General features: G+C 33.1%; 1 protein-coding gene across 2 annotated transcripts; it reads right to left on the reverse strand.

The window, feature by feature from the left end:
* On the reverse strand, positions 1-27,727 carry LOC102802496 (rho family-interacting cell polarization regulator 2-like). 2 transcript variants are annotated; one of them, XM_085501451.1, is made up of 23 exons: positions 27,615-27,727; positions 24,901-25,061; positions 24,277-24,361; positions 23,943-23,966; positions 23,038-23,066; positions 22,173-22,246; positions 19,710-19,807; positions 19,250-19,313; positions 18,843-18,886; positions 18,492-18,617; positions 17,788-17,877; positions 16,843-16,904; positions 13,633-13,759; positions 13,347-13,535; positions 8,662-10,328; positions 8,066-8,204; positions 7,021-7,150; positions 6,296-6,457; positions 5,541-5,693; positions 4,667-4,860; positions 4,035-4,118; positions 3,673-3,763; positions 1-3,268 (listed from the first exon to the last, which is right to left on the reverse strand). In XM_085501451.1, exons 1-23 carry the CDS (start codon positions 27,699-27,701, stop codon positions 3,153-3,155), a joined length of 3,996 nt encoding a protein of 1,331 aa, XP_085357577.1. In that variant the 5' UTR covers positions 27,702-27,727; the 3' UTR covers positions 1-3,152. The 2 variants fall into 2 exon arrangements, with proteins under 2 accessions (XP_085357577.1, XP_085357578.1); XM_085501452.1 differs by lacking the exons at positions 23,038-23,066; positions 24,901-25,061; positions 27,615-27,727 and having other exon boundaries at positions 24,277-24,340.
* Between the last annotated feature and the right edge of the window lie 145 nt (positions 27,728-27,872).

Genomic DNA, 27,872 nt, shown 5'->3' on the forward strand with positions numbered 1-27,872 from the left:
TCAGCTTGATAGACTTTTATAGAGAGAATTTGCAACTGGCAGGACGTTAAAGTAAATATGCCATAAGCCAGTAACATGCATTGGCAAACACATGGTTGACTTTCACAAAAAAACAACAATAACACATAAATAAAATATATATATATATCACTCAATTGTAAAATTAGTAACCAATTAATTAAAACAAGTAACTTATACCAATATTAAGTTAACAGAACTTACAGCAGGATAGCACCAGATAAAACAAAAAAAGGTGATATAGGCTACATAAATCATGTACAATATTTGAAACAGATTACGAGCAGAGCAGAGATGGTGTTTATATTGATTTGTTTCTGAAAACTGCTCATAGAAATCAAATAAATTTGTATGACACTATTCTATATTTGGTTAATATTTTGGACAACACTAGCTTATGTAATGGGATAGTCTTCGTACATACTCTTGAAGGCCATAAACCAGATTTATGTGGATGAATTATCATTTTGGCTTGTATTCAGTTTTACACAGCACCTACACTATGGTACATAGTATCAAAACAGTTTGCTTGTAATGTTAAACTTGGCAGTTTCTGAATTGATAATAAAAAGTCAAAATAAAAACAAACTACGTAAAAACAAAGCAACCAATATAATTTAAAAAACACTTTAAGTAGATAATGGTACAATTGGAAGAGCAGTATTCATTGGCAGTCTTAGATAAATCCACAAGTGTATAATCTATATATTTCTGAACTATATGCAATTAGCACACAGAAATTTCATCAGCGAAATAAATTTAGTTTACAATAGGTTGTTGAATGTTGTTTTACAAACATATTTGAAAAGGTTTTACTAGAATTATATAATTTATTTTTACATGACATATTAGCGGCATTTTAGGAAACAATTTCATAGAGCAGTGGCTGTAACTCTGCTACGACAGAATTCAGTTATACGACTATAACATGCAAGACGTACAGACAACCGGGTGGTTGCTGTTCAACACATACCCCAGTCTGACGCCCTCATATACCACTCGTCCCAGTTATTCATGGAGGCTTTCCACAGGCGATGTGTTAACTGAAATGGCAGTATGGAAATCTGCTAACTATACCAACTTCCATGCTTTCATTTCAACAATGTTCAGGTATTGGATTTGATGTTTTTCACGGAATAACTAAGTTTTAATTACAAGGACACACATTTGGGATACTGGTAACCGATATAAGATTACATTTTGGGGTTATTATCATAACAAATTATTCAAAATATCAATATGGCAGTTGCTGTTAAAACACATGTACATGTATATTCAAACAACCTCTTGGGATGTATATATAAATTAACAAATATCTGTAAATTACACATGCAGTATACAAATTAAAAAACAAACATCAAATGGCTGTTAGAAAGTTCTGTTGTTCATGAAAACAATTAACATGAATAACCTTTTTTAAAATGGCAATCACTTTTAAAATAGGACGGTGCCTGAGATGAGTAAATCAATAAATAAAATATTTCTGCATGCAGACAGTAATTTCTACGACTTAAAAGGCGGTGTTTGTTGTGCTGCGCATGTGCGACATTTGTGTTGATAAAAATTGATTTTCCCACAAAAGTACGAGTTTTGACCAGGGTGTAACATGCACTAATTACCACCAGTGACTCCTTCGATATCTTGAAATCACCAAAGAATTTACATAATTAAATCTTAGTAACGTCTCAGTTTGTACTTGTTGGTCTGTGCAACAGTCAAAGTTGCCATCTTTGTTCATATGAGACCCATACCTCATGCATACATGGCACAACAACCACCGCCCTTTAAATATGGCAACACCATCCTTCAAATCTCTGCTGCTATAAAGTAACCACTGGAGGGCGCTATATCGAGAATCCATGGACATTGTTCTGGTATAAATACCCGGTAACATCAGGCAGAGTTTTTAAGAGTATACTACTACATACAATTCTACTTTACAATCTTTATGAATTATTTCTAGAATACTTATTATATCATCCATATTTCTGAAAAGTATATGATTTAAAAGAAAACATTTCTGTGGATCTGTTAACAGTTATCAATGCATAAAAGGTACACATTTAACATATCTTCACAGGAATTACTATTCATTTGCTGGGTAAAATTTTAATTATGTATAAAGAGTGTTTGAAATTTCCCCAAAATTGGGTATCAGACACCAGAGCAGGTAACTTTCAAATAATACCAGCCTCGCCAGAATATTACTAGTCCTGAATTAACAATAATTTTCAAACACATTCATTCTCATAAACCTTCACAAACACTCAACATTATGTTGACACATAAAACAAATAAATTAAATTTCCAATTTTAAATTGTTGTATCTGTGGCGATTGACGATACCAATAATTTCATTTTTGAAATGTTTATCAAAAATTGTAATAAAAATTGTTTACCAGATGACCAGCCACGCAACTTTTACCAGCCCAACTAATAACATACCCATATATATTAGTGGGCAGTAATTTCAAGGCATATCAGTGGGCAGTAATTTTAAGCCATATCGGTAAGCCATTTCAAACACTGGTATAAATAATAATACAACACTATTCACACCAACATTTTGCGAAAATTTTCATTCTCTTACACACGTTTTCACAGCCCCACTTTCCGTCCTTTTTTAGTCAATAAATAACATTAAAGATACTGAAAAAAAAATCAAAGAAAGTGTGTACATTATTCATATATGTATGTCAACATCAGTAAGTATTGGTTGGAGTCTAGCATACAAGTATAAGTTTACCATAGTATTTGCCAACACATGTATTAGGTGCCATTTCCTTGTAGTACTTTCCATTTCAGCAGCTACTACTGTAAAATCTGTATTGGAAGGAAGAGCTTCTATTGAAATGTTACAATGCAACAGAAGGAATGCGCCTTCTATTAGAGCATCTACTCATATGAGAAAAAGTGAATTTTTGGTTGTTAATTGTTCAAAAAAAATGAGTGTGGTTATTATTTAGAAATGCAGCTTCTAATACAGATTTTACACACAAGTTTACCATTATTTCTAGTTTAAAATGAATGCGTACACTGTAGCATAATAATAAATTAGAGATAAAACAACTATAAAAAACAATGGCAGTGGTACTGTTTTGAGATGAAAAGACCTTGGTATGTTCTTCCACAGTTTACAGTTCTGTTGTCATTTGATGGTGCATGCTTGTGATATTTGGAAGGAGAGCCATGGACTGTACATCATACTGTGATGATATTGTACTTTCATATGCTTTCTTCCCTTCTTCACCTGTAGATGAGATAACAAAATTCAGTGACAAGGATAACTAGCCTCATTCTACGTACTTTATATTTAGATCTGACAAAAACTGCATGGATTCTGCAAACCTATCACTTCTAAACAGTTTTTAAAAATTTAATTAACACAGTTTAATTAATTGAGCACTATTATAAGCATAAGCTCTGACGTAAATAGCAGAAATGTGTCTATGGGTAAAAATAAAGTATACAATTTGTGCTTGTATTAGAGATGTGCTTCTAAATAGAGCAGTAATGCAGTACAGACAAACCTGTGTTAGTGACCACCTCTAAACATATACATGTACTATCTGTATAATGATTTCAAAGTCATAATCAATTGAAATTGTACATTTTGATAATATACGACATAGCAGCTGAAACTAGAATACTTACCAAAGGAAAGAAGAGCATCTCGTGCACATTGTTTGACATCATCTACATCACAGCGGCAAATATACAGTAAATGATCAATACATGATGTAGCCTATAAACAAATAGAAAATCAATCTAGGTTATGACTTGCATCAACACAATGCTGTCTAATATTCTTAGCAGTATTTACTATAAACATAATACGTCAGCATTCATTTATATGAAAATTGTATTACTATGACTTCTTTTATCTGGCAGGTATATGATATGAATGATGCAATAAAACTAATAATTATTATTATCAAGTGGGCAATTATGCTTTTATTCTGTAATTCCATTACCTATATTCTAGTTGTCTGATATATGCATGGCATTTCACTTACGTTCATACTAGCTAATGCTAAACAACCAGCTTGTCTCAAGACTTTGTCGTTCTCCTCTAAGTATTCAAGATACACATTTAAAGCCTATGTATAAAACAGAAATTTAGATATATAATAATGTAATTCAAATAGATTATATAAATATAGAAGGAAAAATATTTGAAATGTATGTTTCAAGTGAAACCAGAAATTATATTGTAAATGTTATCCTCCATGTCAAGTCTGTTAAGTGTCTGCTATTCTATACCCTCCAGAGATGAGAAACTGGATAATCGTTTGTTATAAAATCAATCAAAGATAAAAAAAAAAAAGATTCACTGAAAATAAATTCTAAGCAAAAACAAAGTACTTGTAGTAATAATTCAGAAGTAAATAGATTTGCATTTAATACACAAGTTACAGGCGTTACAGTTACAGAGTGTCTCCTTGTTATAACAGTTTTACAAATGTCTGCCTCAGGAATTGCATCAACCTCACATTCTGCTTCCTAGACTCCCAAATATTAGAGAGAAACACCTACTACAGTACAAGAATGGGTCCCATTAGTACACAATATATTGCCAGTTCCTGTTCTCATCGGGACTTGCTACATGAAAATTCTAAGGAAACCCTTGGTCTATGTGCAAACTAACCTGTCTTTTCCAGTTATTATCAGTGGCCATCATTTCCATGTAGATGCTAGTAGCAGCTTTAGTAGTACTGTCAGCATTTAATAGTAACATTGCTAATGCATATAGGTTGGATGCTGGTAATGGTGTCTTTGGTAGTTGCCTTATAACTGACAACATATCTTCATTACCATGTTTTAATGTCTCATTCAATGTCACTGTAGAAATGGTATCATGAGGAGCAGTGTTATTTTTGTGTGCAAATTTACAGGTGAAATCTGGAGATCAGAATATGATATTTGTTATTGAGCATATTCTGATGATTTCAAAGTGGTTAATATTGTAAAACTATTTATTTTTACTGGCAAACAATGAGTTCTATTGTTATTTAACATTTTCACATGGATCTAATTTCGTGTACAATGTATTTCACTCACTGGTATCAGCGAAATTTAGTGAAATTAAAAACCAGCAAATAATTAATGCTTTTACAGTAGATAAGGGTATGTAAATTTGAATAAAGTTTTGGACAATAACAGGGAATAATAAAACAAATGTCTAGTGAATCAGCACGTACATGAAAGAAATAGTTTCTCTCAAATTTCAGATTGTGGCATTACATATTTTTAGTGTGTGTATGTTTTAGTCTTCATAGAAAGTTGACCTCAAATGCGTTAATATAACACAATAATATTTGAATCACATGGAAGAGATGTTGAATCACTTGTAGAAGACTTGGGTGAGGATCTGAGTGTTGTACTTAGCAGAGCAGGCGCTTCACAGCAATCTATTGAAATTAAGCCTCCAAGAACTGTTGGATTCGACCCTTTTTCCAAAACATCCTGTAGCATTTAACAGAATGTGTTACTCTTATATGTGAAAGGTTAAACGTACTTACATTCACTGATGAGGTCATTTACATAATGTTCAATATCTGGTCTATTTTTGGCTAAACACCAATTAGTAAACTGATACAATGTAACAAGGCTATTGCTACTGTTGATGTCAATAGCTTGTCTGTCCAACATCTGCTTAATCAATGATTGGAATACTGAAATCAAGAACACCATAACACCGATGATAAATGGACAGCCAGTATGTGTATTTGGCTTATTACAGCTTGTGTGCACTTACATTGGAGTTATTTTAAGGCCATTGTCTGTTCATATTATATTTATGTATTCATATATTTTTGATGAGATTGTTGATGTAAAAAGGTCAGATATAAAGCCCAAAATATATTATTGCAGTTCTTTCTTCTATTCTAGATGCATTTTAATAGACTAAAGGCAAAGATGTTATATATGACTTGTAATCAATGGTTATACATTTCTGACAATTCATTTCTAAACTGGACAAAATATTGAGAATTTAGTTTTTAATTTCTGTAACACATTTGAAACCACCTTCAGGCAGATGAATACGGCACAAGCATGCACCAGATTTGTCGAGTCCTTTTTCACAAGTCAGGAACTGTATGAAGAAATAGGATCAATACGATCTGAAACCTGATGAACATGCCTGGCATGTAACAATTATTCACGACTTCCTAATAAAACATTGGTTGGAAACTTTTAGAGAGGAGTAAATGTTACACCAAGTGGTGGATTTCCCTGCTGGAGATATGATAAAAACGATGACACGTTTACTTACCATTATCAGCAATAGTTGGATGTGTGGTCCTAAGTTTAGCTCCAAATTTCAATTCTAGTTGAACCATTATGCTATCTACACCACCATATAATATGGTAGGTTCTTCACAACATCTCAACCAAAACTCAATGAAAGCTGGTTTTTCATTTAATTCTGGTACAACTGTGAACACACAAAACATAATTGTTAGAAATAGTTTATATTTCGTCTTGTAGACTAAAAATAATTAGTATAACTCCAAACCTAAAATCTATGTACAGTTGTTTTTATGCGCATGTATGAATATAGGTATGAAATTAACCTTTTTCACCACCAATAGTCTGTTTATAGCTTGCACTTTCCTTTAGAAGATTGGGACAAAATTAGCCAAATTTTTTGAGTAAACACTCAAAATTTTCTTAAATTTTGGTCACAATTGGGTTTCATTTCCAGAAATATTTGGAATATAAGAAAAGTGCAGAAAAATTTGGGCGAGAAAGTCTTGTGGTGAAAATGTTAAAGGGAAATGTTATAGTGCAGCTGGTGTTTGCATTTTGTGTAAACAAATGATTTATTTTTAATTTAGCAATTGTTGTATATATTGCTAAGAGACCTTTTTTGATGCAGCATGACAACCACTGTCCTTTAAGTCACCAAGCACAACCAATTGTGCACATGAGAATGCTGTGATAAATATTTATTTGTAGGTTTTTGGATTATTTTATGCAGCAATAAAGGAAAAATACCTTGTTCAACAGAAGCAATAGTATCAGTTGGGTTAATCTGCAACAATCTTTGGAATATCCGAGTTTGTTTTTCTATCTTGGTAAGTGCCATGGTTTCTTTGGCTTTCAATGGACCATATGATCCTAACATCTGTTGGTTTAAAAGCACAGATACCAGTGTTGATGTAAGGGTCAGTATAGTTTTGAACCCTCAATACCATTAGGAAACAAGATCAGTAAATAGTGGAGATGATGATATTTCTTTTTTTTTTATTTGATTCTGATATATCCTGAGAGTTCAAACTGTTACTACTGTCACACATGGCTTTTGAACACCAATGTAGCATGTTAGTCAGTTGCTAATGTTGCTTTCAGACAAACGTCCTAGACTTAGACTGTAGCGTCAACAAGGTTGTTTACAAACACAATAACCCAGTACACCGATAATGTGTAATTGTACACCAGACAGTAAACGTTGCAATATAAACTATATCCTGTATATCTTCCATAGAATGACTAAAAATAAAACACAGAAATGTTTAACTAATTTCTAACATAGTACTGTAAAATCTGTATGAGAAGTCGCATTTCTAATAGAAGTCGCACACATTCTTTTTTTAAACAATTGAGAACCAAAAATTCACAATTTCTCATATGTGTAGATGCTCTAATAGAAGCCCACCTGTTGCATTATACCATTTTAATAGAAGCCAAAGCCTCTAACGCGAATTTTACAGTACTACTGTACAGTTGAACATCAATTATTTGCACATCAATCACTTGAATTTTTGGATATCTGAACTATAATTCATGGTCCATCAGTGTTTTTTTTTTAAACATCCAATATTGAAACTATTTATTATCTGAACACCCCCGTTTCCCAAGAGTTTGAATACCAATTTGAAAAGATAATTTGTAGAGCTCTTCCAAGCATATTCATTGCAGGGCAATGCCATGATATTCTATAGTTGCAGATAAAACAATATAACACAATATTATTATACAAATTATCTACTATATTGAGCAGTGGGCAAGATGAATAATACTATAATGTTATAATACTCACGGAAAGTAAATATTGGCAGTGAAGTAAATGTTGTGTAAATGTTGTGTCCAAAGCTTGGTTGCCAGTTGATACAGGTGACGATGGTGGTATGGGACTACTACCTGTACTCATACAGATACCAGCATCAATAGAAATATCTCTGAAATTATACAAAACAGTCAGTGTCCATCACAACTTAAAAGATAAGCAGTAGCCACACGATTTACTATGTATAATTTAACTTTGGATATCTCATGTTTTTTAGCTTTGTACTTTTAAATAGCCAGAAAATCAGTTTTCAAAGTGTCAAAAAATGTGTGGACACTATCCTTTTATAGGGTAGCAACAAGGGGTAAAAATGAGTTACAAATTGATCAGTCTTTCAGACATTTTCTGAAAGTTACTAAGGATGCTACTATAACAACCTATATATTATCACGATACCAGTATAGAGGAATATGGTAGTACATATGCTGTACCAATATTTGTCTATGAGATTACTTGACAACCAATTTTCAAGGTCAAGGAAATCTAAATGTGGTTTTACACTCTGCAAGGTTCCTCGCTCCACATTTATTTTGCTGTTATTTTTTTGTGAGTATGGTAGTTTTTCTCACCCTTCCATCATTTTCTCTTCTACCCTGTAGTTATCACAGTTCACTGATGTATGGATGCTTTCATCTATGGACTGGTGCTGAGTCATTTCATTATCAATCTTATTTGCTATCACAGTACAAACTTCACCACCATCTTTAACTGTCATGTTTTCAGTCATTAAATGCTTTTCTGAAAAGTCAGTGTCTTTTGTAAAACACTGAGTATGTTCAATATTAATATTACTTAGATTGAATTCAGCTTCATCAGTAATGTCATCTTCCACAATATTACAACCGACAGTGTTCTCATCTTTTACAACATTATTCTCTGTTATTGCTGACCCTGTTACAAATTCCCCGCATTCATTCGAATGTTTTTTTAATTTAACCTCTTCATCAGTAGTGTCATTTTCCACGATATTGTTCTCTGTTGTTATAGCATCTGACACTGAGACACATTCATCAGCATGTTTTTTTAATTCAGCCCCTTCATCAGTAGTGTCATTTTCCATGATATTGTTCTCTGTTGTTATAGCATCTGACACTGAGACACATTCATCAGCATGTTTTTTTAATTCAGCCCCTTCATCAGTAGGATAATTTTCTGTGATATTGTTCTCTCTTGTTATAGCGTCTGACACTGTGACACATTCATCAGCAGCTTTTTTTAATTCAACCTTTTCATCAATAGGCTCATTTTCCATGATATTGTTCTCGCTTGTTCTTGTGTCTGACCCTGTAATACATTCAACACATTCATCTGAAGTTTTTTTTAATACAACCTCTACTTCAGTCAGGTCTTTCTCTACTGTAATGTTCTCTTTTGTTATTGTGTCTGACCCTGTGGTTTCCTCCTCACATTCATGGTTCTTTGCTTTGACCTCTTGTTCTGTGAGGTCATCTTTGATCATATTGTTCTCTGTTATTGCTTCAGACTCAGTGACATCTTCCACACATTCAACCACAAGGTTCTTGACGTCATCATCAATGCAGCAATTTTCTACTGCACTGCTCTCCGTTTTCACGTCTGACTCCATGCCATTCTCTTCACATTTATCTACAGGGGTTTTTACTTCAACCTCTTCTTCTGCTAGGTCTTCTCTCGTAATGTTCTCTGTTATTACTTCAGACTCAATGACATCTATGTTGCTGTTCTCATTCACAATATTCCTTGCTATCACATCTGCATTCGTGAAATCTTTTTCCAGGGTAGAACACTTATTAGCATCTATTAAACTCTCTGTCCGTGCAGGACATTCATTGGCATTATTCCGAGCTGCAATATCATCCCCAATTAATTCATCTTCCATAAAATCATTAACATTATTTTCAATAATTTCCGATTCAATGTTATCTTCCAAAGCATCAAGAAAATCAAAGCTTTGCAACGCAGATTCAACAGCTGAGTTTGTATCAGTCTCATAAGCATTTACATCTTCAATTATCATCACTCCAGGGTCTTTATTTTCAACCTTACAGTGGTTGACACTCCTAATCGGTTGGTTATCATCTTGGTTCACCAATGTCACAGGAGTGATATTTTCACTTGTGTTATTTGAACATCTAATGGATTCATTTTTCACAATAGGTTGACGAAGGTTGTCAAGCTGGTTTATTTCATAATTTGCCATTTCTTGACACATGTAAGTTTCATGAAGTGCTTCCAGGCTAATTCCATTTGCAATTCTCTGTTGTGAGAAGAGAACAAATAATTAATTTCGCTATATTTGCAGATAATTAAAAATCTACTAAATTAAATCTACATGAACTTGTAAATAACAACAAGCAGCCTGTCGACTGAGATAGCTCCGCTGTTAGCAATGCACATGGCAATTAAAGAACAGAAGATATCATTAGAAAATGAACAAATCTGAGAGAGGTCCACATGTAGTACCTATATGTATAATATATCAAAGCAATTGGACTTGCGGTTTTCAACAAGAAGTCGAAAATATCACTTTTTACCAAAAATTACAAAAATATTCATCAAAATTAGAGAATTAAAGATATCATTATGAAATGAACAAATCTGAGAGAGGTCCACATGTAGTACCTATATATGTAATATCAAAGCAATTGCACTTGCGGTTTTCAACAAGAAGTCGAAAATATCACTTTTTACCAAAAATTACAAAAATATTCACCGAAATTAGAGAATTAAAGATATCATTACAAAATGAACAAATCTGAGAGGTCCACATGTAGTACCTATATATGTAATATCAAAGCAATTGGACTTGCGGTTTTTAACAAGAAGTCGAAAATATCACTTTTTACCAAAAATTACAAAAATGTTCACCAAAATTAGAGAATTGAAGATATCATTACAAAATGAACAAATATGAGAGAGGTCGACATGTAGTACCTATATATGTAATATCAAAGCAATTGGACTTGCGGTTTTCAACAAGAAGTCGAAAATATCACTTGTTACCAAAAATGACAAAAATATTCACCAAAATTAGAGAATTAAAGATATCATTACAAAATGAACAAATCTGAGAGAGGTCCACATGTAGTACCTATATATGTAATATCAAAGCAATTGGACTTGCGGTTTTCAACAAGAAGTCGAAAATATCACTTTTTACCAAAAATTACAAAAATGTTCACCAAAATTAGAGAATTGAAGATATCATTACAAAATGAACAAATATGAGAGAGGTCGACATGTAGTACCTATATATGTAATATCAAAGCAATTGGACTTGCGGTTTTCAACAAGAAGTCGAAAATATCACTTTTTACCAAAAATGACAAAAATATTCACCAAAATTAGAGAATTAAAGATATCATTACAAAATGAACAAATCTGAGAGAGGTCCACATGTAGTACCTATATATGTAATATCAAAGCAATTGCACTTGCGGTTTTCAACAAGAAGTCGAAAATATCACTTTTTACTAAAAATGACAACAATATTCACCAAAATTAGAGAATTGAAGATATCATCATGAAATGAACAAATCTGAGAGAGGTCTACCCAAGGTACATATACACCAAGCATCAAAGCATTCAGGCTTGTAGTTTTCAAGAAGAAGTCGAAAAAGTAAAACATTGACACGGACGACGACGGACGACGACGGACAATCACTCATATGATAAGCTCCGCTCGACAAAGTCGACAGCGGAGCTAATAAAACTCATTGTTTCCTTGACAAATTCGTGAAATTAAAAAACAGCAAATATGCTCAAGACATAAAAATAGTGAAATTAAATGTCAGGAAAAATAAATTGTTTTACAGTATGAATTTGTATGGTCTTAGTGAATCACAATTTGTATGGTCTTAGTGAATCACAATTTGTATGGTCTTAGTGAATCACAATTTGTATGGTCTTAGTGAATCACAATTTGTATGGTCTTAGTGAATCACAATTTGTATGGTCTTAGTGAATCACAATTTGTATGGTCTTAGTGAATCACAATTTGTATGGTCTTAGTGAATCACAATTTGTATGGTCTTAGTGAATCACAATTTGTATGGTCTTAGTGAATCACAATTTGTATGGTCTTAGTGAATCACAATTTGTATGGTCTTAGTGAATCACAATTTGTATGGTCTTAGTGAATCACAATTTGTATGGTCTTAGTGAATCACAATTTGTATGGTCTTAGTGAATCACAATTTGTATGGTCTTAGTGAATCACAATTTGTATGGTCTTAGTGAATCACAATTTGTATGGTCTTAGTGAATCACAATTTGTATGGTCTTAGTGAATCACAATTTGTATGGTCTTAGTGAATCACAATTTGTATGGTCTTAGTGAATCACAATTTGTATGGTCTTAGTGAATCACAATTTGTATGGTCTTAGTGAATCACAATTTGTATGGTCTTAGTGAATCACAATTTGTATGGTCTTAGTGAATCACAATTTGTATGGTCTTAGTGAATCACAATTTGTATGGTCTTAGTGAATCACAATTTGTATGGTCTTAGTGAATCACAATTTGTATGGTCTTAGTGAATCACAATTTGTATGGTCTTAGTGAATCACAATTTGTATGGTCTTAGTGAATCACAATTTGTATGGTCTTAGTGAATCACAATTTGTATGGTCTTAGTGAATCACAATTTGTATGGTCTTAGTGAATCACAATTTGTATGGTCTTAGTGAATCACAATTTCTCCTTTTAGGTCACACAAAACTAAGTAGAACAAGTTTATACATCTGCACATGCAATTATAAAATTAAGTTCAACAAGTTCAAATTGATTAGAAATTGAAATTAATTACAACCAAAGTTTTTGACAAACAATATACAATAACTATTATAATTCCTAGGCAGTGATTTGTGTAAAGGCCTTTCTAATTCCTTGAATTAAGTAAATGGGTAAATAGATCATTAATATTTAATTGAAATAAAAAACAAACCGAGCACAAATAACAGACAATGATGATTATACCATGGCTACAAAATTATCTTTTTTGTCTGCATTGTGTCATAGACTTTAGAATGAGGTCCATGATTAAGTACATTCAACATTTTTATGTTGTTTTTAACAATGATTGAAACCTATTTGCTCCGTTTAACTCAGAAATTACAAGAACTTCAACCATTTGAATTCTATACACGCGTCACTATTTTCAGAAATAAAAACCTGAATATTTTTTCCCCAGAATTTTCTACAATTTTAATAAATAAATTAAAAAAATTATAAAAAAAGAATGCACAAAACTGCAACATGTTGCATCAAACTTACCATAATCAGTTCTTCTAGCTTCTTGATCTGTTCATCTAATTTTTGCACTTGTGGATAAATTCCCCTGTGTTCGTGTATTACACATTTCACATTGTGTATTGCAGTGTGCAATGATGGCCTACTGACATGATTACCATCACTTGAACTGTTGGAGCTAGTTGTGGTAGGTGAATTACATAATTTTGAAGGCTAGAAACAAAATAATAAATGTAGATGAACCTTAATTGATCCTGGTGATGTAAACACTGTATTATTAGATACAAGGATTCAACACACATTGCATTACCTGAACCTTACTCAGGATACCATCAATTCCACTTCTTTCTTTATGGTGTAAAGACTTTAAACTATTTTTACTCATAGAGCCCGTTGAAGAGTATGATATACCACTATCATCTTCTAACTGGAATGGACTGTCAAAGAATTCATACATGTACAGTTAAAAAAAGTGTCAACTGAATATTTTTGCCAACCAGGATGTGAATGTCGACCAGCACTAATTGTGATCTACTTTGACAACAATGCTCACAGATTGTTTTATTAACAGGAACACAAATATGTATATTTAAGAACAACAGCAAATAATTGATCCTTGAGTGTGAATGACTGATTCTTGCCAAACAGTTACTGTGCAAAATGTAAAAAAAAAAAAAAAAAAAAAAATTATGAACCTGGAGTTTATAGATTTTAGTATACCATTTTTGTTTTAGACATGTTTTACTCTATAAGGTTTCAGTGAACTTGCAGCTGAGCATCAACACATTCAGAGTTTTCAACGATGGGATTAAATAAACCCCAACTGGTGCCACCTTTTGTACAGTACAAATACACTATGCAAACTAACTAAATGTTTAAATTGCATATTACATGATTTAGAAAATCATGTACCCTGATGAACTATGGAGAGTTGTACACGTTTTATGGACAGAATGTGATTTATTACTCGATGCTAACTGTCACTATGAATTGGTAGACAGGAATGTGGTTGTGACATGGAAACAGGATGTATTAGTAACAGAACACTGTTTTGCTTATATGTATCTATAATTATCACTTTCACATACATACACAAAAATAGATATTTTTTTAAGACACTTTGCAGTGTAAGTGTTTAGTGTACTGTAAAAGGGCTAATTATTCACTAGGTTTTAATTTTGCTTATTTCGCTGAGTGGAAAATACACTAAATTAAAACCCAGTGAATATGTAAAATTGAACATAGAGCACATTATCTAAATGACAAGTCATTGAAAATGACACAGTCCCCGTTAAATGTTTGAAAGTTTTCTTTGTGCTCATCATATTAAAGCGGAGGGGTTGTCACGAGCGTGTTCTTGAAACTTGAGTTCCAAGTGGCGTATACAACAGATTGTTTATTTTCATCAAAACGCATGTTCTGTGTAGTAGTAATTTGGCCAAAAATTAAAACAGTCATTATTCGGCCATCTTTGATCTGATTATAAAACACACTGATATCACTGGGAGTTGGACAAACTTATGTATTTTAATAAATTATTAAATAATAAATTGTTATATAACTTTTCTTTTACCCCCCTTCCTTATATCGACTTCAAGTAATCACTGATCCTTGTTTATACCACTCTTTCCTTTATCACAACTTTGTTACGTGCTAATGTTATATGCAAATCTTAACGCGTGATGTAGACACGCCCTATTATAGTAAAATATCCTAAGGGTTGAAACGCGCCAGGACTGTAGCATAAAATCACGCATTCGAACCTTTCAAAGTTCGTTTTCTTTATATATGTGGCATCTGTAATGACATGAATGGCATTAGAAAGTGACACAATTGCATTTGCACTTGAATATATGTCAAATTAAAACTCATTGCGATCGAGCGACAAGGCAGGAACACAACCGTGAAGCCGGAAACCGGATGTTGCGATCTTTGACCTCTATCGCAAAGAATGACTTGTATATTGTTGTCACATGATCAGAAGTAAACAATTTTCCCATGAATTGTGCTGCTGCTATTTTGATTATTTTCATTAGAAAGATCTTGAAGAGCAACGCGAACGACATTTGAAGTAGAAACCATTTTACAGAAGAGTCACTGATTCACTGAAGTTGCGTCGCGTCGGAGATTACACTCGACGAATTTAAAAACATTCGCGCGCAACAAAGTTGAGATAAAGGAAAGAGTGGTATAAACAAGGATCAGTGATTACTTGAAATCGATACCAGGAGGGGGGGGGGGTAAAAGAAAAGTTATATAACAATTTATTATTTAATAATTTATTAAAATACATAAGTTTGTCCAACTCCCTGTGCTGATATATATGATGTGTGTGCCAAATACAAATGAAAATGGTACATAAATTGTGGAAATATAGTAGTAAGGGCAAAAAGTCAGATGGCTGTCAATCGGCCAGCTTTGACCAGATTTTGAAACAAATTGTCATGGACATGCATCCTAACATGTATAAAGTACATGTATGTGCAAAATTTGAATGAGCACAACCAGATACCACATAAAAAAACAAAACAAGATGCCTGCCAGTCGACCATCTTTGATCCAATTGCGAAATAAATCGTCATGAACATGTATCCCGACATGTATAATCAATGTACCAAGTTTGAATGACAACTGACAAAGCATGTCCAAAATACAACATTTTCAAAAAACAAGATGGCTGCCAGTCGGCCATTTTGAATCGAATCGCTAAACCAATGCATGTGCATATGTCCCACATAAGGTGTTAGGCACATGCAAAGAATGAAGGGAATCTGTCAGCAGGATTCTGAAATATGACTCTGGACAGACTGACGCATAGACGGACAGACAGACTCAGGAACTCACGGACAATCAGAACATGTATCCTAACATGTATGATCTATGTACTCAATTTGAATGAAAACTGACAAAGCATGTTCAAAACATGACATTTTCAAAAAACAAGATGGCTTCCAGTCGGCCATCTTTGATCCAGTTGTGAAATAAATCGTCATGGACATGTACCCTAACATGTATAATCTATGTACCAAGTTTGAATGAAAACTGACAAAGCATGTCCAAAATACAACATTTTCAAAAAACAAGATGGCTGCCAGTCGGCCATTTTGAATCGAATTGCTAAACCACTGCATGTGCATATGTCCCACATAAAGTACTAGGCACATGCAAAGAATGAACGAAATCGGTCCAAGAGACTCTGAGATATGACTCCGGACGGACGCACGAACGCACGGACGCACAGACAGACGGACGGACGGATGGAGACCGAATTATAAGTCCCCGTTTTCGAACTTCGTCCGAACGGGGACTAATAAAACTGTGAATTTAAAACCCAATGAATATGCCTGAAATGCTAAATCAGTGAAATTTAAACAAAGTGAAAATAGGTCATTTTACAGTACTTTGCAGCTAAGCACTAGAAGTTCATGACTGGGTTTTCTATTTAATGTTTAACGGAACCAAATGTGATAAATGTCAATGATTTATGAAAAGTGGAAATGAAACATAATAAATGGTTTACCTCCAAACTATTTTCATGTTAAGTTTCAATGTTCCTGCATCATTGATATCGACAGTCAAGTCCTGGAATAGAAATATACAATTACAAAAACACAAATATCATTCTTATCTGTTATAAACATTCACAAAAGTTTCAAATGTTGGTTTCAATATGAATCAGTCAAATAATTTAATTTTAGCATTATTTGATACATCTTACAAACATTCCAGTGCTTCTGTGATGTTAGGGACACAGTTTGCAGTGACAATAATGATTATATATTACTAATTGAATTTTAGCATTGTTTGACAATACACCTTACCAACTTCCCAGTGTTTCTGTGATGTTAGGGACACAGTTTGCAGTGACAATAATGATTATATATTACTAATTGAATTTTAGCATTGTTTGACAATACACCTTACCAACTTCCCAGTGTTTCTGTGATGTTAGGGACACAGTTTGCAGTGACAATAATGATTATATTTATTATATATATGGTCATCAACCAATGAAAAGATTTGCTATATTCTAATAACCACATAACCAAATAGAGTTGTTTATTTAAACAACATGGCTTACACTCATCATTTTGCTGTCAACAATTGTAGTGATAATTAACTAAAAACTAGACTGAATGAATTGGCAGATTTTCATTACATTCTCACTTGAAACATGCATATCATAATTTACACATTGAATCTGCTATGCGTTATCCTTTTCACAACCAGTTCCCTCTTTTTATCACAAATACACAAAATAGTCCCATTTATAAGTCTGCACTTTCTTTCAGAATTTTGAGTAAAAACTGAAAATTTTGTGTGTTAGCTCCAAAAATATATATATTATGAATCTAAGAAAAAAGTTCAGAAAAATTTGAGTGAGAAAGTCTGGCTGTGAAAAGGTTCATATTCTACAATCACATCTACATGCAATCATATCTTTATTATCACAAACTCAACTCACCTGTTGTTCTGGTTTATACAAGACATTGGTATCACATTCCATATTACCAACAATTATATTAGGACGACCCAAACCTTTCAATTCAGTTACCTAATAAACATAATAAATTTACGAATGCTTTCGTGATGTGTGAAATACTGAGAGCTACTACCGCAGACATTTTACTGATGCCTTTCCATGATTGAAACACATGCTGGCAATATTGAACATGCACAACTTTACAAATCAATACTGTAAAATACTTTATTTTAGCTGGATTTAATTTTCGCTGAAAAGATTTTTTGGATGATTTGTATGGAGTTTATTTTGATTCTTGATGAATTAAATGTAAAATATGGGAAAAATGTATATTCGCTGGATTTTATTTTCACTGAATCATCCCTTCAGCGAAAATAGCGAAAATAAAGTATTTTACAGTATTTGGTTCCCAGCACTTGTTGTGTAAGCTGAAATAAACTACGTTTGTGAGGAGGGATTATCAGAGGCAATTTCAATTTATCCTTTGTAGTATTTCCCTATATTACTAATACAAGACATATTTAGATAGATTACTCTGCAGAATGTAAATATATGATGGTTTTGAAAACAAGCTCTGATAACCAAATGTTTAGTTACACTCAGACAGTCATGTAAAGCTTCGTAAGAGTATACTATCAGACTGAAGCTGCTAAGATTAAAGATTAAAAGAACATTGATTACCTCACCTTTATACTGATGTTATCTGCAATTAGAGGATACAATAACATGTTTTTATTTTCCCATGTCTGCTCATTGTCTTTCTCAACCTTGCCACGGAACTTCCACTTCTGTGCACCGTGTCTCAAAACAACCTATCAGAATAAAATATAAATACCAATCACAGTTCTGAATACTGCTTCCTGGGTACATCTAACCGCAAGAATTTTTTATCTAAATACCGGATATTTACTATTATTGGAAACACATATTCAAGAGCACATAAACCAAAAATCATTGAATCTCTGTTATTTCCACAAGTGAAAATAAGAGACAAGGCAGTTTCAAATTTATGAATAGAAAATACTGCAGATACACACCTCAAAATGATCTCCAACACACAGCCTGGCATAACCAGTAATTCCTTAAAAAAAAACAAAAAACAAAAAAACAATTGTACATTAAAATTTCCTTTTTGCCTAGCTGAACAGGGTTAGATGATTTGCAGCAGAAAAACACTGAAAAATATTTTGGCCAACAACAAGGTATGGGTGGAATTCAACCCATCAACACATTTCTAATTCAGAGTCTAGGATTATAACAATCATACCACGATGAAATTAAATACAAATGTGTATACTTATATATGTGTGTTAGAAATAGTGCATTGTTTGTTTTGTCTGTGTCAGTAATTCCCATGAAGTACATGGAATAGGGGAACACTGCCACCATTGATAAATTAGTTTTACACACATTATTTCGTCACTCCTTGATTGGTTAAACTAACCTTTAACTTCAAGATGAAAATATCCCAATAATGTTGCTAACTCTGCTTCCATACAGCACATAGCCTAAAATAGATAGGAGACAATATTATAACCTGTCTAAGCTATATCATAGATAACATATGCTGCTCCTAATGTATTTAATAATATTTGAATTATGGGTAATTAAAATATGCAGTTTTTAAACTCTATCATAGCTTCTTGTATTGGTAATTTGTAGTTATGTGTACTGGATTGTTAAAATACGGTAAATTAAAATGTTGTACTTGGGTGCAGTCTTTAAACTCTATCTTAGCTTCATATATTGGTAATTTGTAGTTATGTGTACTGGATTGTTAAAATACGGTAAATTAAAATGTTGTACCTGGGTGCAGTCTTTAAACTCTATCTTAGCTTCATATATTGGTAATTTGTAGTTATGTGTACTGGATTGTTAAAATACGGTAAATTAAAATGTTGTACCTGGGTGCAGTCTTTAAACTCTATCTTAGCTTCATGTACTGGTAATTTGTAGTTATGTGTACTGGAGTCTTCATATGCTCTCATAATATTCTTGGCACCTTAGCAGAATAGAAATCAAAATTTATGAAAGTGTTGAACGTACAAGTAGAATGTGTGAAGGTTTACGTAGTGTTCTTTCAAAAGACATTCAAATACGGTGACCACTGCCCAGAATGACAGTGATATTCAGGACAGAAGCGAATCTTTGTGAGGTCATATCTAGTGTGCCCAGGATTGATTTTGTAGAGATCCTAAGTCAAAATGAAATCAAGTTGTGTCAGCTTGTTGACTAATCGAGGAAGAAGTCCTCAAACGAAAAAACAGTCACATCCAAGCTCAGATCAAAGGTACCAGGATGGTCGCCGCTGTTTGTACATAGATCAGGGAGTTTATTTGCCGAACGGACCAAGGAAGACATTTTCCGCTTAGCGCAGTGAGGATTACGATACATTAGCATACTACGGACGTCTTCGACAGCACTCAGTGATTTTCGTGACAATTCCAGTCAAATTCTTATAAACAAATATGGCGACGATCGATAACGCGCATGAGTTTGACTACGATGCTGAAACTGCCATAAGCTTCAATTCAAAAGACGTAAACGAAATGGAAGAGCATATTACAGACGAAGAATTGTTTTGCATATGCTGTAAAAAAAAAAGATTGCTCGAAAACAAAAAATGCAGCGAATTTTTACCTCCATGCACTGCCATAGGAAGTAGGACATACACGGGATATAAACTTCAAAAAGTGTCATTTCGAACCTCAAAATTCAGTCTCTGGTACAACGCGGAGCGGTCTATGTCATGCACCATTGCAAAGATCATTAAACAAGCTTTATTTTGGACTAAAAAACAGTACTAGCAAGGTTTCGAAACATTACCATACTGCCGATTCAATAATACAACGGAAAATTTTCTGAAAAACGAAAAATTCCATAAACTTAACAAGTAATTCTCTAATTTTCAAAATTCCAACGTTCCCGTTCTCACAAACACGATTCCTCTATGTATAAAATATCTGCGCATGCTTTATGTCCTTTAAGATTTACTGTGACACCGTAAAACAAGACCTTGGAGTGTGTACTGTACGCAGCAACGCTTGAGGGTAAATGATGCGTCGGCGACGATCCTGGGGTGAAAGGACGATAAGACAAAGGGAATTATAGGATTAAACTTGGCTAAAACAAAAGAAGTTTAGGAGGATTATTTTGGCTGTGACTCCTTCTCTTTTTACCTCCATGATTGCATGTACGCACAAACTAAAATTCTATAGCCCTCTGATTTTTTTTTTTTTAAGTTTATGTTGTTTACAGTTAAAACTGCAAGATGTTTTTTTAAGATTAGTATATCAATGTCTGAATTTCTGATATACCAATGATGCACCATGAAATTGGCACAATTAGTTATGTGCAATTGGTTTCATGGACATACTGATACACATGCATCAAAAAACAGTGTTGGTGAATACGTTATGAGCACACAACAAAATAGGTAGCTGAAGCAATCACCAACTTGACAAAAATTTAGGGCATAACATTTTTTACATTATATTCTAAGATACAGTTACATTGTATCAAAGTGCAACTCAGAAATAGAAATAACTAAATTTTCTATTTTTCTTCATTACAGCAAGTCTCAGAAGTATTGGGGTAGCCAATTTGTAAACTCGCTAGCGAATTGGCTAACTGCTTTGGTTTTGACTAAACGGTTGGCTTTTGAATCTCGCTGGCGCTGTCTTGTGGTCACGCCCACTTAAGACGAATCTATGTAACAATAGGGGTCGATCCTCACACTTTAGGAGCTAATCAACAACGGTCCTACATTTGGATTGCGATTTCGCTTTGAACTATACTAGGAAAAGTGTTCAATGCTCTTCATGTCCACACAAAAATGACAAATGAGGTCAATTTTTTCAGCGTTTGGCTTAATGTTACCCCAATGAATGAGTATGAAAGTTATTTTCTCCCTGATTTGTAGGAAACTGTTTCTCAACTTGTCTATTTAGTTTCACGCAGTGTTCAAGATGGTTACCCTCATATAATAAATATCGGTGGATTAATCGCATTTATAATATTATCACGCCAGCTGACTGTGGTTATTTTCGGGATCAAATCGTTCAGGGGAATCCACACATGTACCAGCCTGAGAATGCGTAAAAAACGTTCTATGTCCCCTAATGCAATATAGACTCGCCAAGAGTGGACGCAATCACAAACCGGCGGTAAAATTTGAAATGATTCAGCATATAATAAATGCAATTTGCTTCTGATTGAGAAAAAATGGTAAACCAAAACCCTACTTTTTAATTCCCTTCTTCATAGACATTTGAGACGAGGAATATTTACAAATCATTCTGCCAACAGTATAATTTTTTTTTGACTAATGAATATCATAGAAATGTTTATTCTTGTAGTGTAATTACCTTCCCTTATTCTCTGCTGTATATTATAATTATCCTGGAGCTCCTCTATCTTGGTAAGATGAAACTCTAACTTTCTGAAATAAAATATTACATACAGTAGGGGGAAAACAAGCAAAGATGTTAATGAGGAAACAAGCAAGTTCAAATCCTACCATAGGCTGAACATCAAAGGGTTGACCCTTACCCTGGGCGAGTGTGCCACAGACTCAATGGGAAGGCCAATTCCACTAGCTGAGATTCATTCACTAACGAATGCGACTTTGGGGGAACCTTGGTCCGCAGGTGCTTGTGTTCGACTGAGCCTGGTTGACGCCAGGATAGCGCATTAAAATTGCCATTTGATAGAGAGATGGCCACACAGCTCTGCCATGTAGTCCCAAACATGAATATAACTTCTGTGGCAAAAATGCACTAGCACTTGCAATTTGCACATACAAAAAAAAGTCAAGAGAGACCAACAGTGACACTCAATGTCCAGAACTGTTGCTCGCATGAAGATATAGTATTTGTACTGTAAATAGTTAATCTATTCATGCACAGCCAGATTTGAAATTGAAGCACAAGTAGTTTAACAGAAAACCTAGCTCCTGATGTCTAATATGCACAAGACAAGACTAACCAACGATGAACCACAATTATTTATTGCTTTTATGCACACAAAATATAGAACAACCAACATTTAATTATTGCAGCAGAGTTAGTGGGTGAGTTGTGAAGTGAAATGTGATGCTATACAGCAAGCATGTGGTATTATCAGGCTGCAAATAATAAGCAGAAAGTTGAATTTGAATCACTTTTGGTTATGACAAGCAGTATCCCTAACTAAGAATACATGTAGATATTTTTAAAATCACCTCTTACATACCTTATAAACCTCTCTGTGTTCTTGATTTGCTGTGAATGCCAAGGAGTGAATGAAATGTGAACTCATTTAATTTTGGCAAATTTTCACCATGAAATTTTGTACGTAACAGTACCATAGGCAAACATTGAATGGGTTTACAATATTCTCATAAATTGGGAATAAATTTCATCTATTTCAGGCAACTGACAAATTTCTAATTTTCATATCCTCATAGCATATTTGTTCTATTAGAATTCACAAACTGAGAACTTACTCAAATATTGCCTGTTGGCTTCAAAATTAGGATTCATTTCCAGAAATATTGAAGAATATAACACAAAAGAGCAGAAAAATTTAGGCGAGAAAGGCTAATAGAGCAACTACTGTAATAGCACATGTGCTTATGGGAGTGACAGAGGCATGTCCAAGTTTGTTTGATCATGAAAAAAATTGTTTTATAATATATATAATATGCTAATGATACTTTGGTTGTATAATCAACATTTAAAACTGGTGTTTCTAATGGAGGATACTTAATTTTCCAGAATAGAAAACCTTTGTACCGGGATTGATAAAAATATTATTGATTACGTCAAATGAAAGAAATATGAGAGATAATGAAAGTCTGAAATACGATGTGGCATAAGCAGCAGTGTGTAAATCAGCTAAAAATACTGTAAATCGTAAAGTTTTCTAGGAATCCTCATGAATTGATGATTTTAAGGCATTCACAATAACAGTTGCTGACACTGAGTCCTAGGATTCCAGAGCAATTTTCACTGCTAAAAATTTCAAATTTTCAACAACTCATGAACATTTGTCTTAAAATTATAGCAGTTTACAGTCTATGATTATGATATGCAATTCCAAGTTACACTACATTTATCTAATTATGAATTCAGGTAAACTGAAAAATGAAGTCTTACCTTATCAAGATCATAGTGAAAGCCCTGAAATCAATAATATGTTCAGTTTACTATAACCACATCATACATCATTCAATACAACACAAGCCAATTCTGTCAGTACAGACCTTTGAGAACATTCAGTAAACTTTAGGAACCATACAACATAAATACAGCAGTATAAACTCATTTTGATTCACTTCAATGACTCTGATATGATTTACATAGGCATATACATGATCCTGATTTTACCCCTAAAAATCTAATAAAAAGTACACCTTGACATAAAACTTAACATGTGCTTCTGATACAAACAAGAGACACTGACAGTAGATAATTCAATATAATTACTTACTGTTCTAGACTTGACAGATTTCATAGTGCCTTGCTGCTGTGATCTCATATCATCTAAATCTTTCTGTCTCGCTTTAACATATTCCCTGTACAGAGGGAAAAGCAATTAATTTTAATGAATGTCAAAAACTACAGTTGTTGAAATCTTTTTTGCATAAATAATCATTTTAAAAATGTCAAGTATTTTACATATGAATATATATTATTTAAATTCCAATTTTGTAACAGGATAAATTCAAAGCCCATGATTTTCTTTGAAATTAAACACCAATATGCTTCTGTCCTTATAAAATCCAAATTTATGCAAAATATTTGCTTTTTTGTTTCTCCATTGGTTTTAAAGAAGCATTCTGAGATCATTTGTAAAATTTCATTAATATTTTAGAATAATCAAGTAAAATAAACGATGATCTGAAATTGGGAAAAATATGTAATAAATGTCAAATATGTTTCATTGCGCCTAAACAACGGTAATTGTTTCCGTTTCCCATTTGATTCAAATTTCAATTTAGTAACACTTCTGGAACATTTTTTTTCTTAAGAATTTCGTAAGCATTTTTGTAAGCCTAATAAAACTGACACAAGTACACGTTACTGACAGAATAATGGAACATTTGGTACAAACCTTAAGCCTTTTTTGAGACAATCAAATATGATAGATGTCCTGCTAGGCCTTGGAATTTTGGGTAATCTCTGAGCCTTATTAAAACTAAACATTCTTTTAACTACTGCAGGGTTTTGAGTTTTTCTGGAAAGGACTGGACTTCCAGGCTGCTTTTTAATATCCTGGAAAATAAAATAGAATCGAATGAATGTCTTCTGTAAAATTCTAGACACGTTTCTATAGTTGAGTAAAGGCTAATATGTTGTCACCATACATGTATCAGTGGTTTCTTAGACCCTTAATTGCTTAGTGGGAATCAAAGTTTCTATGAGAAATATATTTATTTTATTTCATGGATTTTTTATTCACATGCATATAAATTTGATTCAAGGTAGTTTTTGATATAAAATCACAAAATTTCTCAATGGCTAATTTGCTTTAGAAGGTATTGAAACTATAACTCAATATTGATGCAATTGTACCACACATTCCAAATGAGCAATGTTCTCGAGAGCTAATGACAAAGTAGAATAATAGGGTTATATCAACTCAGCATCTACCAAACTCAATGAATTAGAACTGAAGCCATATTGACAGCTTTAATAGTTTGGTAAACTGCAACAGCAATTATTCTGAATTTTTTTTTATTTTAGCTGGAATTAATTTAATATTTTCACTGAAAAAGCATTTTGACTGTTTTGTATCACATTTATTTCCACTGAATTTTGAAGACTAATGTTCTGTATGATGAGATATTAACTATTAGCCATGGTTATTAGGGCTCCCACAATGTTCTTGCCATATCACAACCATGGTAGTTTACTTGTTCCCATGGCAATTACAATTGGTTTCAAGAAAGAAGTCGAAAATAACATTTTTACCAAAAATATAGAATTATAGATAATGCCATGAAAGGAACAAATCTGAGTGAGGTCTACCAAAGGTAAATGTACTTGTATACCAAGTATCAAAGTAATTGAGCTGGAAGTTTTTATGGAGAAGGCGAACAGCTTGACAGCGAAGCAAAAAAAGGTATTTTCACTGGATTTTAGTTTAACTGATTCATTCCTTCAGTGAAAGAATCAAAAATAAATTCCAAATGAAAGTAAATTACTTAGAGTATTCTGAAAAGATATTTAGAAGATTTGAAAAGTAATTGGTAACCAGCATTGTTATAAACAATTAGTAACTCCTCATAATGGGCATAGTAGATTGCCCATAACTTAAACTCTATACACGTACATTATCAACAGGAATATAGATGAACACATTGTATAACGCCATGAATTCAGAATAACACTTCACAGCACTATGAAAGCTTTTAACCTACGGGTCACCTCTGCGTTATTTGCCAAACAATCTTGAGAATTCACACGGTTCTTTCCTAAAATTAACTAATCCATGGCATATAACAAAACAATCTATTATTATCAAAGAAACAACAGAATGTCTGTTTCAAATCCTGACTGCATGAAAGGTAAATAATGTTGCTTTTTTTAGTGTTGTGAGAACTAAAACATCAAAGATGGAAGAATTCATTTGGCATTCAGGGGGGGGGGGGAGATGGGTCCTTCCTTCTAGAGTCAGGCATGGTAACTTGCAATACTGTTTCTCATCATTGACCACGCTGTATTAATGGCTAAATCCAATAAGGAATCAACTTGTTTATCAAAAAGCCCATCACATTTTAGCTTCTAATGACTTTTCTATCAAGCCAGAGATGTGGGTCCTCACTGTAAATATTGCATTGAATTTTCACAAAAGTAATTATAGAGATTTGATGATTTAAAAACCAAATTTTGTGTAATTCAAGAAAATATAAGGCCCTTAGTGAAATGTTCACTGCTACACTAGTTTGACATCTAAAAGTCACTTAAATAAGCCATCTAATTCACATTAATAGTAGAAATATTGCTCTTCCTTCTGTAAATTGAAAGTTATGTGAATTCAACCACCTGCTTTTAGAGCCTCTTACTTTATAATAATTTTGAGGAAATCTGAACTGAGAGTTACATTGATTACCATTATTTCATCCCAATACTGATTTAAATTACATGTAGTATTAATTTTGACATTACATTAGTTGGTCAACCCCTTCAATCAATTTAATTATATATATATCCTGTATTACATCTATTTGAAATCCTTTTATTTTTATGACATGCAAATTAGTTTTAATTACAAAGAACAGATTTAAAGACCTTCTTCTGGCAACGATGCTTTGGTGTTACATGTACTTAAATACATAAAGATAGAATCAATTTTATATTATTATCATAAATTGTCATAATAATCCTGCATAGTGAGTTATGAAATACATATAGTCTTGCAGTGAATTTATTACTTTAATATATAAATATGCAGGTGCACTTGTGAGTTATTAGTATATTGCCTTTCAGAACTATAAACTACAAGTCAGTTCTGTGGTAAGCTTACTCAGATCACCTTGAATCTGGATCACTGGGGTAAACTATGCATTATCAATCAACGCACGGTTACTAAAAAAGAAGTAACGGTGGTCAACGACAAACTAAAATGTAAAGTTTATGCAGTCACATGCACTGCAGTTGCTTCCAATCATTATTGAGTTATGTATGCAGTGATGCAGAATTCAATTTTGAAATGATATAGCATGTATACAGTTTCACGTACAGCAAATGCTATGGACTAATTAATCAATAGAAAAGAAATTATATGATGCAGTGTAATGGAAAATATCACATTGCTCCACTTACCCTGGGGATATTTCCAGCAGTATACTTCCTTTTAAACCCAGCAAACGAATTACTTCTCGGCCTGTACTGCCGAAGAAAACCATCCATTGTGAGAGATGTGCTGTACTTTCAGAATCCTTCAACACACAGAAAGGTAACAGTCAATTCATACAAGTAGGTCAAAAGAAGGAAGGAAGTTGACCATAAAAATAAATTATTTGTTTTAAAGGGAATGACAATTAACATAAAACATGGTTTCTCTGACAAGTTCATACTTTT

The sequence above is a fragment of the Saccoglossus kowalevskii genome, chromosome 7, assembly GCF_978046115.1.
Source record: "Saccoglossus kowalevskii chromosome 7, keSacKowa6.1, whole genome shotgun sequence".
In the NCBI taxonomy this organism is placed as follows: Eukaryota; Metazoa; Hemichordata; class Enteropneusta; family Harrimaniidae; genus Saccoglossus; species Saccoglossus kowalevskii.